The sequence below is a fragment of the Vigna unguiculata genome, chromosome 5, assembly GCF_004118075.2.
Source record: "Vigna unguiculata cultivar IT97K-499-35 chromosome 5, ASM411807v1, whole genome shotgun sequence".
Lineage (NCBI taxonomy): Eukaryota > Viridiplantae > Streptophyta > Magnoliopsida > Fabales > Fabaceae > Vigna > Vigna unguiculata.
The window spans coordinates 33,049,409-33,064,131 of NC_040283.1; the positions used below are offsets into that span (position 1 = coordinate 33,049,409).

Genomic DNA, 14,723 nt, shown 5'->3' on the forward strand with positions numbered 1-14,723 from the left:
AAAGTTGTCCTTGATAGTGATGGCGTTCAGGGCTTTATAATCAGTACAGAATATCCATGTTCCATCCTTTTTCATAACCAAGATAATGGGTGAAGAAAATGGACTCGTGCTAGGCATGATAATTCCAGAAGCAAGCATTTCTTGGACCATTGTTTCAATCTGCTATTTTTTACTATGTGGATATTGGTAAGGCTTGACCTTCACGGGAGGCGCATCCTTGAGCAGTGGAATGGCATGATTATGAGTTCTAGAAGGAGGTAAAGTAGTTGGAACATTAAAGATACTTCGATAGTTATTCAGTAGTAACACCAATTCAGGTGCCATGTTTTGAGGTAATTTCAAAAACTTCAGCTATAGCATGAGTATTATTCATTCTCTTCAAATGGTGAAATTGAGCCGGCCTCGGTAATTGGGGCCTTTCACCATGTAATGTCACGTATTGGTTATCCTTGTAATATTTCAAAGTAAGTTTGCTATAATCTAATATATGTGGACCCATAGTGGCAAGCCATGTGGTGCCCAAAACCAAATCAGCACCCGCAATCGGAAGCAGATATACTAGTAAGTGGAGGTAGTGGCCTTGAGTCATTACCTCTAGCTGCTTCACCAAACCTTCAATAACTAACAAATGCCCATTCCCAACTAAGACTTGAAAATTTGGAGCCGGTTCAATTGGTAGTTTCCAAAAATTAGCAATGCGAGGATGTAAAAAGTTATTGGAACTACCACTATCAAGTAAGATATGTATTGTCACGCCATTAATTGTACCATGGAACCTTATAGCTCCGAGACCCGAGGAACCCTTAAGTGCATTGTAAAAGAGATGGTAGTCTAATAGCAAAGTCCCGATGCTTCTTCATTCACAATAGGAGAATCTAGTGTGCACTCATCAATATCATCATCCATTTGTAATAGTAAATAAGTCATGGTAGAAAACCTATAAAAAGACGTGAACTTCTCATCACAAGTGTAATAGAGACCTTTCTCTTTGTATCTCAGCTAGTGATATTTTTTTTTACAATTCCAGGTTTTGGGCCATTAGAATTGGACTTAGTAGGAATAGGAAGTAAGGGAAGTAGGCTTGCAGATTTAATTAACTATGAAGAGGTTAGGTTTCTATAATTCGGTTGGCTTTTCAAGAATTTAACTTTGAGGACAAGGTTTATCTTAAAGGGGAAGGTAATGTAACAAATGTGGCAACGAGAGGCACTAAAGGAGGACAAAATGAGGCTTTAATAAGGTGAAAACGTGGCAACATTAGGAGGAATGAGATGTAGCACCAGGATGAAAATAAATAATTCCAAGCTAGCTGATTTTGTGTGGGCCCGACAGTGAATTAAATAGTTCTAAGCATGTGAAAGGCAGGGAATGAGTGATGTTGTTATTCCCTAACTATATATATGTGTATATATATATATATATATATATATATATATATATATATATGTGTGTGTGTGTGTGTGTGTGTTTGTATTTAATAATTTTAATATCAATTTCATGTTATATATATTTTGTGCGGAACCATATTACACCATATGCCTACATTTTACTTTAATAACGACCCATGTATACGCATTTCAGTTTATTTTAACATTAAGTGTTTACATGTACATGTGTGTGTCTATTTAAAAATTTTAACATCAATTTCATGTTATATTTAATTTATACAGGACCATATTACACAATATATCTATATTTTACTTGAATACCGACTCATGGATAGACATTTTATTTTAATATAATATACATGTTTATATTTATATCTACATATGTTTATATTTAAAAATTTTAACATCAATTTTATGTTTTATATATTTTGTACGAGAACATATAACACCATATGCCTACATTTTACATTAATAATCACCCTTACACATTTATTTCATTTTAATATAACATACAAGTGTTTATATCTACATGTATTTCTATTCAAAAATTTTAACATTAATTTTATGTTGTATTTAATTTATACGGGACCATATTACACAATATGCTTACATTTTACTTTAACAATAACTCGTACATATTTAATTTTAATATAATAATAATATTATTATTAATACTAATATTAATATTATTATTACAAATTATTATAGTTAATTAAATCAGTAATATATTTAAATTATAAAGTTATCATTATATATAATTAAACCAATAATAATAATCATCATTCACATCATTGATTTATATATAATAAAAACAAAATATATTTTAAAAAATTACAAAATATAAAACGAAAAAAATACAACACATTCATATGCACGGTAAAGAGAGACACGTTAATGCATATCTACATACTTTTGATTCACAGAATATAATTCAATACTTTTATTTTTTAAGTGTTTCTTATTCAAGTTAATTTGTTCTTTGAGGATCTACAATTAAAAATATAAGAGTGATTTGAACTTTTATACTATGATGTGTGATTTTATTGTGTCATTCTTTTCAATCACTAAGCAAATTATTAGATGAAAATCATACAATATTATTTAAAACTTTTAATTCCATAAAATTGTATAGTGTTACTTTATTTTATTAAAAAAAAAAACTGGAAACTCATCTTTTTAATCCTAAAATTATCTTGTAGCTCACCAAGTATTCATAAAAAAATATTTACGTATCTACATATTCTCAGATAGCTACAAATATTTTAATTTCTTTTAATTTTAAGTAAAATTTTTTAAAAATCAGTCTTAAAAATATAAACTTAGATAAAAATTAATTTTTAAGTAAAATTTAAATCAAATTACTCAATAAAATATTAATATAAATAATTTAATTTTTCTGAAAAATGAACTTAAATGATTGTACCAAAACATAAATTTAAAAAAATTAATATTTTACAAAATAACTTCACTATCATATATCTAAATAATATATATATATATATATATATATATATATATATATAAAGTCAAATATTAAATAATGAAATTCTTTCATGGTTAATATGTTTTTTATTAATAATTTTATTTTAATCACTTAAATTTAAAAAGAAAATCAAATAAAACTAATTAATAATTATTAACGGATAAACGCATTTGCGACTAAGATATTATGCCCTTATCCATCTTATTAGTAATTAAATAATCGATTAAATACACATAACAATCAATTATTCACGGATATCTATATCTATATATATATATATATATATATATATATATATATATATATATATATATATATATTACACATTTTATCTTACCTTGTATTATGGATTGAATTGTGATATATTGAACCGATTTATTATTTTTTAAATAAAATATTTTTAATAAATTTCCTAATTAAATAAGTAATTTTCTGCCTATTCTAATAATGCTTCTTGAATAAGTGATTCTCAAAATTGAAACAAATTTTAGTAATGTGTTTGTGTCGATAGTATTAAGAATATTAATTAATCAATTATACATTACATTTGATTATTAACATTATTTATAATCAATTATAATCACAACTTTTACTTGCATAAATTTATTGAATAAATCAAATGTTCCAATATAAAAATCAGCTATTTCTATAAAAATATTTGAGGAATGTTTGGGACTTAGCAAAACACTTTTTTCCGTTATCTTAAATGATACAAAAAATAGTATAAACCTTTTTATTAGAAAAAGCACTGTCTCAAACACCCTTTATAAAGAAATTGACTAAGGTCCAGTCCTGAAATAAACATTACATTCGTGAAAGATTCCAAATACTTAGCAAATGAGATGAAAATGAAACTTCACCATGATGAAAAAAACAAACAGAACTTAAAAATAACCATAACATGTATGGGAATCAAAATTGAAGTGCGTGAAAAAATGATGCTGGAAAACCCACATTTGAACATCCCCAACCAACCGTAAAACAAGATACGAAGCAAATGAACGATGGCCCAAGCTATATCCATCTAACCACAACACAGTGACAATTTACAGGAAAAGCAAAATACATTTCAAAGCAGAACTTAGGCTCTGAAACTATCAAATGTGTATTGAAGCAACCATTAGTTGAGATCTTCATGATTTATCCAAGTGTTTACATCTTCTTCGAGCAGCTTGTAGACGCTGAAATGGTTAACCCTGATCTTCCACTCTCCTTTAGTGGGATCATATGATACAAATTCAGCACCTTGGTCCTCAGCCTTTCTCTTGAGCATCTCCTTGTATTTCTCAATCTTTGGTCCTTCCGTGTACTGATGTCCAGTTTTTTTGTCAAAGCATTTGATGTTGAGTAGTGTGACCTCAGCAGGCTTATTCAGACCTTGTCCAACAGGAGGTTTCTTTGAATCATCCATGTATACAATCACCTCCCTATTGTTAAACTGGATCAGGGACTCCAAATCAAGCCCTCTTACATCCGTTTCACCCAAGAATCTGATGCTGCCATAGCCTTGCCTTCCAACCACGAAATCTTTCACATGACTACAGAATCCTGGTTCGGCTCTTTCCTTCGCCGCCAGTTCATGTATCCTAGGCAGTGTATAGTAATCAGATCGCCGCAGTTTTGGCATTAGTGCCTCAACGTCAGCCCCGTGCTCATATACAATAGCAGCCTCGCCAGCTCTGTGACCACTCAGTGTCTTGTACATGTCTGCCTTTTGTGAAGAATGATCTTCATTGTTCCCGTTCGACATTGGCTTTGACGCTGAATGCTGACCTTGCTCCTTCACAACCCCGTTTTCTACACCAATCTCTGCAATAATTTACATAAATTATGGCACAGAAATTAAAAAGCACAAAAACGGGACAAGCGTTATATTATATAAATACATTAAATACTGCAAATTCATTAGGAGTACGTACTATCTTTATCTTTATCCTGTGAGCTGGTTCTATGAGGTGTTACACTTGCCTCTTTAGAGATATTCCCTGAAAATGGCATTTGAAAAAAAAACATGGGCACTTCGTCAGCACATTTTATGGCAAGGTTTTTCAATTAAAAAACATATCTATCTAAAAAATAAGATAATTAGATTAGATAAGTTCATTTAAGAAGTCTGAGTAGCTTTAGGAAACACACACACATATATATAAAATACTGCTGTGCAAGCTTATAAAGTGATTTATCTACAGTTGTAGTATTCAGACATTATTCATCCATAGGGTTTTCAAAACAAAATTGAATACTCTATTCCATCATAGTAAACACTGGTACACAAATCTATGGTCGGAAAACATTATAATCAACGTACTGAACGAATACTCTCTACTCTCCTACAATTCAATTAAGGGAAAGATAGAACACTAAATACAAACAATAAAAAGGATATTACCGTTCTCATTTCCGGGTATGGATCTATCCTTAAAAGTTATTGCCTTCTCAGAAGCCTTTGCCGGCCACTGCTCCATGGGACTAATGATCAACGCCCTTGGATTTTCCCTAGGAATGAACAGAGCATCAGCCTTGGGTGTCGTTGTAGTATCCTCATCATCACTAAAGAATGGAACCTGCAAGAGAGTAGAGAAGTTAAGACATAACATATTCAACTCTCCATTAAAGATTATCTCACTAGACACCTAGATTGAATGAAAAAGAAAAAAACAGCTAAAAATACTAACCCTAGGACCATCATTCTTAGAATGATATTTCCTGACAGGAAGCCTTATTCGTCTTTGTGAGAGATGCCGAGATGTTAATAAAGATGATATTCTAACAGGAGCAGGCTTGTCTAGTGCCTGAAATGAGGTGACATTGAACTCATTACCTTTCATTAAAACTCAATTGTTGACCACAGTTTGGATGGTCAAAAAATTCAATAAATATAGCCTTAAATTAGCATAAAATAAAAAATATCGAAAGTTAAAACAAGAAAGTGATATTACAGGCATGCTAGAGATTCCATATTGAATTGAAGGAGTGGTTCCAACTCGACCAATTGACATCTGGGGCATTGCAGGAAGTGTTCCAAATGGATTTGTATTCGGAACTGCTTGTACAGCCACAGCATTCTGGGTAGAAGACCTGCCAAACATAAAAACAAAAAATAATGAGAACACCAACTACAATATCCGCACACATTCAAAAGACATTTCATATTAAAACAAATAGGCTTCAATAACAATACACACGATAATCCTAGATACATATAAAAGGAGTATCTTTAGTAACAGATATTTGGGAAATACAGCTCCTACAATTTCAGGAGGATTAAAGTTACAGGCAATTCTATCTTTCCATTTGTGTCCTTGAATCTATAGTGCCGATTTACATAGAGCCAATACTTGACTAAAATACGACTAATGGTGCTTTACAAGACATTCTAACATAAAATCACGTAATATGCAAATTCTTGGAGCATGACCACAACAGAGGGAATACAACATGAGGATTAAGGGAAAAATTTGTTACTATAATTTTTGTTATAATGCTATAGCCAAAAAATGCTATAGCCAGATAGCAGATTGTAGAATGGCCGCTATTCTATTTTGTTTTTAAAAATATACTTTATAATATTTAATGTTCTTACTTCTTATTACTCCCTCCTACCTAATTAAAAGACATTGTTTTGACATTTTATTGTCTCTCTCAGAAAAACTTTGTTCTAACTTTCTATTGGATTAATTATCCTTTTACCGTTGTCTATAAATAATAAATAATGTCAATTGTCCATTTCTCGATTTAGAGAAAATAATACTCTATTCATATGTTGTCACTATTCTCTCTCTATGATTAATAGACAGTCCCAATACTATTAAGGGTATAGGAAAAATATTTCAAAATACAGACAAATTAATCGGAATTAACTAAAATATCCAACTTACTTCATATTCCCAATTGCTTATCAATTAGAGTATTATCTATTAGCTTAAAATTCTATTTAATTATTACATTTTTCAATTTAAATGCATCTGGTTGTGTATATTTATGTCTAATCAGTATTAATGTGATATATATCCGAGAACAATTAGCCGATCTAGATTTGAGAATTATTATGGATTATTCGTTGACAGAATGGAAAGAATTAGGAAAAGAGGGATCCCCGGACAATGAAAACAATGGGAAGATCGAAAAGTTGGAAGAAGAAAGAATTTTTTGGTTCGGCGTATAGAATTAGCTAAGCATTTTATACGAACAAATATAGAACCAGAATGGATGGTTTTATGTCTCTTACCGGTTCTTCCTTCCGAATTGAGACCGATTATTCAAATAGATGGAGGCAAACTAATGAGCTCAGATATTTTGAATTGGTATAATATACAATAATTTTCTATATTTTCTATAATATTATAGATTATAATAATATAAAACACTATTAATAAAAAAACAGTAAAAGTTTCCTTCTCAGTTGCAGGACTGTTTGGACAGGAGTGACTTGATTTGGGGTCCAGGCCTAACACCCTTCTTACCCGAAAACCCTAGGACTTTTGCTTCTCAGTCATAATCCCCTCTCACCAAAGAAAAAAGTAGCTTTATTCTATCATTAGCTGTCACCCACTCAAAAAACAAAAATAAAGAGGCAAACTAGCTGCTTTCTCCCATCGGCCACCACCTCCACCTCTCTCTCAACTAAGTTACAGAACAGAGTTTGCCCACTCACAGCGCACAAGCTGCACAGACTGTATAGTGAAGGCACAGGTAGCAGAGGCTGTCTAGTGCCAGCACAAACAACAGAGAGCAGCCATTAAGCCCACAAATTGTCACACTTTTACACAATTGTTAAAGTTTCTCCAGCCAAAATGACCACGAACAATTGATAACGGTTACAAAACTGGAAGGGTGTTGTGCTGACAGTCATTTCCTTTACGGTTTTGATAATTTTTCAAACTGAGTCATTTCCTCCTTTCAACATAATAATTACAGTTTTATTCCAATGTGATCCTTCATAAAAACTCACTAATCTAAACTATTTCATTACTAGACACAAACCAATTAGGTGGAAGAGAATATTGCTAAGCAACCACTTATTTATCGCAAGCTACAAACCAATTAATTGAGAGAGCAACTCCTAAGACTGCTTTCGTGGTCAGGATATGGTATACATAGGATACAAGGATAAGAAGAATATAAACATTAATCATATCTAATATTTGGTGTGCATCACGGTAAAAGTTGGATAATAATATTGTCTTAATGGTGGTATGATGATGGTGAAAATGATGGTATAGTGATGACAATTATAATAATAAGATGGTAACAATGATGATGGTGGTGGTAACGATAATGAGGTCACAACAACAAAAAGTCAAAACAAGATGATAGTGGCATGGCAATGGTAAGAACAATAGAGAAAATGGTGACATTTGTTATGGCGACTTGGGCAGGTATGGTGATGGTGACAGTGTATAGTTATGATGGAGATGACATGGTGATGGAGAAAATAGAAATACTGATGACAAGAAATATAATGATTATAAGAATGGTGGAGGAAATGGTAGAAGTTGTAACATAAGTTTTAACATTAACAAAATTGGTGGAACTGGCACATGATGGTGGTGGTGGTTGTGACAAAGATGATGATAATGATGATGGTGAAGACAATGTACATGAAGTGGTAGAGGCAACAACAATGAAAGTAATGGTGAGAGTTGTGGTGATGACAAGGACAACAAGGCCAACAAGAACAGTGGCAACAAAGATAATTATGATGATAGTGGTTGTAATGAAGGTTGAGTTGAGTGAAAATAAGAGGAACGGCAAATATCCCATCTTGTTACTTTCTAACTCAACTTCCCCTCAAGATAAATAATGCACTATACTAATAGGATAAGATAGAGAATAAGATCAGGAAATCCTGTTGATGCGCCAAACAATTGATCACAACAGGATAAAATTGTTATCTTACTTATTATATCACAGCAGGATAAAATAGTTATCTTAATATATCCGACCACCAAACAGGTTGTTAGTGTCTTATGTATTCATAAAACATGTAACGTTGGGTGAGGTCATAGAAAGATGTAATTATTGTCAATTTAATTGTGCAACAATCACAAAAGAATGAAATAGAGAAGAATGTAGGAACATTTCAGCAAGAATTTCCTATTCACTAACTAATTTATTGTTTTCTTAATATGTGCTAAATGGACAAATAAAATGAAATGGAGAATGATTTGGGCAAAATATTTTTTCTTAAATTCATGTCCGGATATTTAGGTCATATATCTTGTATATTTCAGAATTTCATTCATGGATCCATGACACATCAATGTTTGTGTGATATTAATTTTGTGGATACTTTATATTTCAAAACTCAAAAGAGACAGCCCGTTGGTCACCTCCAAAGGGTAAAAACAACTTGAACTAAATACAAGACTTTAAACTAATTATAACTTACGGAAGTCCAAAATTATTCTGACCAAATAGGCCTGGAGTGCCACCGAAGCTGCTTGCACCCCCTAATAAAACAGTCATTCAAAACATTAATCCTCCAATCATTGCATTAAACAAACAAACAGTAGTATAAACATATGATAATATAATAAACTGACCAGGTTGTGTCTGGCCAAAGTTGCTAAAGCCAAAAGCGCCACTCAACTGTGCAGGTTGTGCAGGTTGAAAAGGTGTTGAAATGGATGGCTGCTGGTATGAAATTCAAATAACAAAAGTATTAGAAATTCAAAATGCAGTACACACTGGAGCATTTGGCATCTCACATACGGAAATCGTGCCTAATGGATAACGCTTCATCGTTGTTTTGTACTACTACTACTCATCATTTATATACAATATTTACAGAAATACTAATAAAATACTTACATAACTGGATTAGAATAATGTTCATTACGTTTGTAAAGTATAAAGCTCAAATATGACTCCAGTTTATCTTGGCTCATGAACAGTGATTTTAAATAAAAAAATTGTATGCAAAAACATTATTGATCACCAAATGCAAATAAAATTACGTACCGCTGTTTGACCAAAACCGGTCAGATTATTAGAAGTGAGTGATGCACTTGACGAGAAAATACTTCCAACAAGACCAGAAGAAGGTGAATTAAACAAGCTTGATTGACTAAAAGGTGTAGTCTGCCCAAAGGGGGACGTATTCTGTCCAAAAGCAGAACCTGTCTGTGCAATTGGAGGGGCTGCAGAACTAAATAATGGGGATGACTGTGTATTGCCAAAAATACTTGAGCCAAATGGTGAAGAGGTCTGAGCAGGAGCAGTATTAAACAGGGATGGAGATTGCCCAAAGCTGGGAGTTGAAGAAGAGTTAGCTCCAAATGGAGATGGGGATGAGCCAAAAATAGAGGGTGCTGCTGCTGATGTTGAAGAACCAAAAGCTGATGAACTGAAGGCAGGAGCGGCAGAAGTTCCAAATCCAGAAGAAAAGGGGGAACTCTTTGGCGCAAATGGGTTAGAATTAGGTGTTGTGGAAGAAAAAGGATTGGCCGATGATTGACCACCAAACACTGGTGAAGGAGAAAAGGCATTTGTTTGTGTTGTAGACGAACTGAAGCCTGCCAAACCAGTAGACTGACCAGAGGGAAGTGGTCCACCTAGATTATATAACTCATTAAGTCAAAATCATCATCTGCAATGAAAGCCAGAAGAATAATAAAAATGTTTACAATATTAAAAAAAAGAAAAAACCTTTGTCTCCCAATTGATAGTCCTCCCATCTTAGTTCCTCATGACTTTTGTCTTTGTAAGCAGCCATGGCAGATATGGATTCCAATTTTGCAGTCTGTCCAGATGTACCACTATCTGCTTCAATTGTTGCCGTGTAACTAGTTACTCTACTTCCACCCCGTTGCTGACCTCCAAAACCTGGCTGTCCAATACCAGTATTTCCAAAGGTCGATGATGGAGTTTGAGACCCTGCAAGAGAATATTTGGAGATTACTTTCAACTACATTTGCACAAGATACTATAGTTCCTAATATCTTTAAAATAGAAATATAACAGTCAAAATTCTAATGGTTCTTGAACTCACCAAATGCTGAACTCTGACCTCCAAAGGGTGATGCAGTACTACCAAATGGACTGCTGCTACCAAATGCTGAAGAAGACTGACCAAAAGCCTGAGTGGATCCAAAACTAAATGCAGGCGCACTAGAGGCCCCAAAAGCAGGAGTACTAGAGGCCCCAAATGGAGTGCTTGAACTACCAAATGCAGACGTGCTTGATGAACCAAACATAGGGTTACTTGAAGCCCCAAAGGCTCCTCCACCACCAAATACGGGAGCACTTGATACCCCAAATGCACCTCCTGTGCTACCAAAAGTTGGGCTAGAGGTGGAACCAAATGCAGGCGTGCTAGTTGCACCGAATGCAGGGCTGCTTGTAGCACCAAAAGCAGGGGTGCTAGTTGCACCAAATGCTGGAGTGCTTGAAGCACCAAATGCAGGAGTGCTTGAAGCACCAAATGCTGGAGTGCTGGTTGCACCAAATGCAGGGGTGCTTGTAGCACCAAATGCAGGAGTGCTTGTAGCACCAAATGCAGGCTGAGATGATCCTCCAAAAGGTGTTGAGGAACCAAATATGCTGCTTCCAAAACCCGGCTGTGATTGCTGTGTGGCACCAAATGGACTTGTTTGAGTAGGAGTAGATCCAAAACCTCCAAAAGCAGGCTTCTGACCAAAAACAGATGAACCTAAAACCAAGAAAATCAATTCTCAGATTGAACCACAAAACTGTCCCAATAACATTGTGAAGAAAAAAAAAACGAAGACAGCAGCTAAATGATACTAAAGAACTCAGGAATTCAATGAACAACCTGATAAAAACATTTGATGTAATATTCAGCTTTCAGAAAGAAATAAATTAAGACAATCTAATGAACAAACAACAAAAACAACCCGTAAACAAAATGAAAAAAGAATTCCATGCACTCATACCACCAAATGACGATGATGAGCTACCAAAAGCAGGAGTTGAGGAAGACCCAAAAGCGGGCACGGAGCTACCGAAAGCAGGTGACGATGAAGCCCCAAAAGCTGTATTGGAAGCAAAAGGAGAAGACTGTTGTGCCGCACCAAATACCCCAGTTGAAGTACCTCCGAACATGGAACTTCCAGTTTGCGAACCAAATGGACTCGTACTACCAAACGGCTTAGGGGCAAATGGATTGGTACTTGAATTGGTCTGTCCAAAAACTGATTGAGAGCCGAAAGGGCTCGACGAAGACTGCCCAAAAGCTGTCGAAAGAATAACTCCAAACTATCAACGGTTGACGAAAGTAATCAATAAGCAAACAAATACCATCCCCCACCCTTCACGCACACTTACCACCAATCAACAAATACAACACAGAACAATAATAATAATAATAATAATAACAACAACAACATAAACGATAAAATAATCATTCCCCAAAGCTACCACAACACTCGCAGAAACACACAATTATCCTAACACCAAGCACGCAAGAACATTACGAATTAACGCAGAGGAGGCAATACTTACGGTTCGAACCAAACATCGTTAGAAGCAAGGTAGTAACAACCGCGATCTGAATCGAAGAATGTCACGCCTTGGCGATTGTGCTACCTATCCACGAGTTAGATCACGAGCGAGCAGGATCTTCGTTTAGAGGAATCGTGAAAAATCACGACATGACGCTATTTCGCGAGTCGCTCTGCGAAAGAAAGAAGAAGAAAAACATGGTCAGGTTCAAGAATCTTCTTTGCTAAGGGCACACAAACCCTAATTCGGCCAGAAATAGGAATATTCGAAGTTACGAACCCTCTCTCTGTTGGACGGAAAATGGAAGAACGAGGAGGAGGGGACTGATGATCGGAGAAGAAGCAAGGGTTTTTCTTTCGTTTTTTTTGGTGATAAGTTAGCGGGTGATGAGAAGAAACGAGAGAGTTTTTGGATGAAAAAAGTTATGGGCCTGCATCTAAATAGGCCCAATTTCGAAAGCCGCGTAGCTTAAAAATTCCGCTTAATAGAAAACAAAAATATTGCTTGATTGGATTACTGACTATTTGAGGGATATATATATATATATATATATATATATATATATATTATTCTCCAGTGAAGTCATTTGTTATATAATAATAGTAATGACAATGATTATTAAATGTTCATTTTTAAAATTGTAATAAATTCTCCTTGTTTTGGTGATAAGTTAGCGGGTGATGAGAAGAAACGAGAGAGTTTTTGGATGAAAAAAGTGATGGGCCTGCATCTAAATAGGCCCAATTGCGAAAGCCGCGTAGCTTAAAAATTCCGCTTAATAGAAACAAAAATATTGCTGGATTGGATTACTGACTGTTTGAGGGATATATATATATATATATATATATATATATATATATATATATATATATATATACTCCAGTGAAGTCATGTTTATATAATAATAGTAATGACATAATGATTATTAAATGCTCACTTTTAAAATTGTAATAAATTCTCCATTTTTTTAGGTCAAAGAGTATTTAGTCGAATTTTTTAACAAAAAGTAGATAATTGTTTGTCGTATTTTTTCTCCTTAAGACTTATTTTATTACTGTAATAAAATTTTAATTATTATGTTGTAATACTTTTTAAATAAATGAAAGCTTCTAATCCTCTTCAGGCTTAAAATCCCAATTTTCGTAAACTTTATTCCGTTTGATCCTCATCTTTTAAAATGATCATAATTTTTTGTAAATTGTGGTCAATTTGATCCTTTCTACAGATGTTATTTAAATCACTTAGGGATGGTGAACAATAATTATCATGTATCACTTCTTGGGTTTTTTAATATTTTTAAAGTTTCTTTTTGATGTTTTTTATAATTTTAAAAAAGTTGTTCATATGTCAAGTTAACATTGTGACATGTGGTAGTGTTAGTACCACGTGTCAAGCCAGTGTCAGTGCCACGTGTCAAGTTAGTGTCATTGTCACGTGTCACGACTATCCCGTGACTTATATTCAATTCGGTCCTAATTTCGTTAATTTTGTTCAATTAAGTCCTAATTTTCGTTATTTTTGTTCAAATCAGTCTCAATTTTGTCCCTCTCCAAATTGACCAAATTTAATCTTTATATAAATGTTATACTGAAGTTTTTATTTTTATTAAAATTTAAATTTGCACTAAATATATCTTTCATTATTTTTAAACCATCCATAATTATATTATTGGAAAAAAATTATTAGATTTATGTTTGATGTTTGCTACTTGTAAAAGATAGGTTTAGAGTTGATTTTTAAATAATGAAGAATTTTCCTACTAAGTTTAAAAGTAATGAAAACTTTCCTTCTAATTTTAAAAATAATTAAGAATTTTCCTTATCATTTAAAAAATAATATAGAATTTTCCTCTAATTTTAAAAATAATAAAGAACTTTCCTTCTAATTTTAAAAATAATTAAGAATTTTCCTTTTCATTTAAAAAATAATGAAGAATTTTCTTCTAATTTTAAAAACAATGAAGAAGTATTTTCTCTAATTTTAAACTAACTACATGTAACACCCAATTTATTTAATAAAGCTAAATAAAGGACATGTCACGCTGAATAATATAAGAAGCGAGAATAAAAGAGTATGACGTCACTCATACAAATATCCCAAACTTAAAGGACGAATAAAAGCGGCACACCATGATGCCAAGTACCAAGTAAAGCAAGAGAGTGATAAAGACTTAAACCAATCTAAAGAGAAAACAATTTATGAGCCTTAGTCCTAAATGAAAAGCCCAAAGACAAAAGCCAATCCAAAGACTAAGCAATGGAACCATCACCTCCCTGTTGACCATGAGTGTTCCTCGCATCTGCTCACATCAACAAGTTGATGATCATCGCAAAAGAGAGTATCACAACAGAACACACAACAATAAAAGTAGGGTAAGCTAGAGCATA

General features: G+C 33.4%; 1 protein-coding gene across 3 annotated transcripts; it reads right to left on the reverse strand.

Annotated features, from left to right (window-relative positions):
• Nucleotides 1-3,736: 3,736 nt before the first annotated feature.
• Nucleotides 3,737-12,756, reverse strand: LOC114183736 (nuclear pore complex protein NUP98A). 3 transcript variants are annotated; one of them, XM_028070860.1, is made up of 13 exons: nucleotides 12,616-12,756; nucleotides 12,337-12,508; nucleotides 11,769-12,068; nucleotides 10,925-11,524; nucleotides 10,522-10,749; nucleotides 9,835-10,427; nucleotides 9,417-9,507; nucleotides 9,263-9,323; nucleotides 5,811-5,949; nucleotides 5,547-5,663; nucleotides 5,261-5,435; nucleotides 4,791-4,856; nucleotides 3,737-4,680 (listed from the first exon to the last, which is right to left on the reverse strand). In XM_028070860.1, exons 2-13 carry the CDS (start codon nucleotides 12,350-12,352, stop codon nucleotides 3,992-3,994), a joined length of 3,075 nt encoding a protein of 1,024 aa, XP_027926661.1. In that variant the 5' UTR covers nucleotides 12,353-12,508; nucleotides 12,616-12,756; the 3' UTR covers nucleotides 3,737-3,991. The 3 variants fall into 3 exon arrangements, with proteins under 3 accessions (XP_027926661.1, XP_027926660.1, XP_027926659.1); XM_028070859.1 differs by having other exon boundaries at nucleotides 9,417-9,504; nucleotides 10,865-11,524; XM_028070858.1 differs by having other exon boundaries at nucleotides 10,865-11,524.
• Nucleotides 12,757-14,723: the final 1,967 nt, after the last annotated feature.

Bases quoted from the DNA above. Each gene is read 5' to 3' on its own strand.
- LOC114183736 (XM_028070858.1), bottom strand. The intron at 5,950-9,262 runs GTAAGTTATAAT...TATGTTTGGCAG, and splicing joins CAGAATAATTTTGGACTTCC to GTCTTCTACCCAGAATGCTG. The intron at 5,664-5,810 runs GTAATATCACTT...ACCTCATTTCAG, and splicing joins ATGGAATCTCTAGCATGCCT to GCACTAGACAAGCCTGCTCC.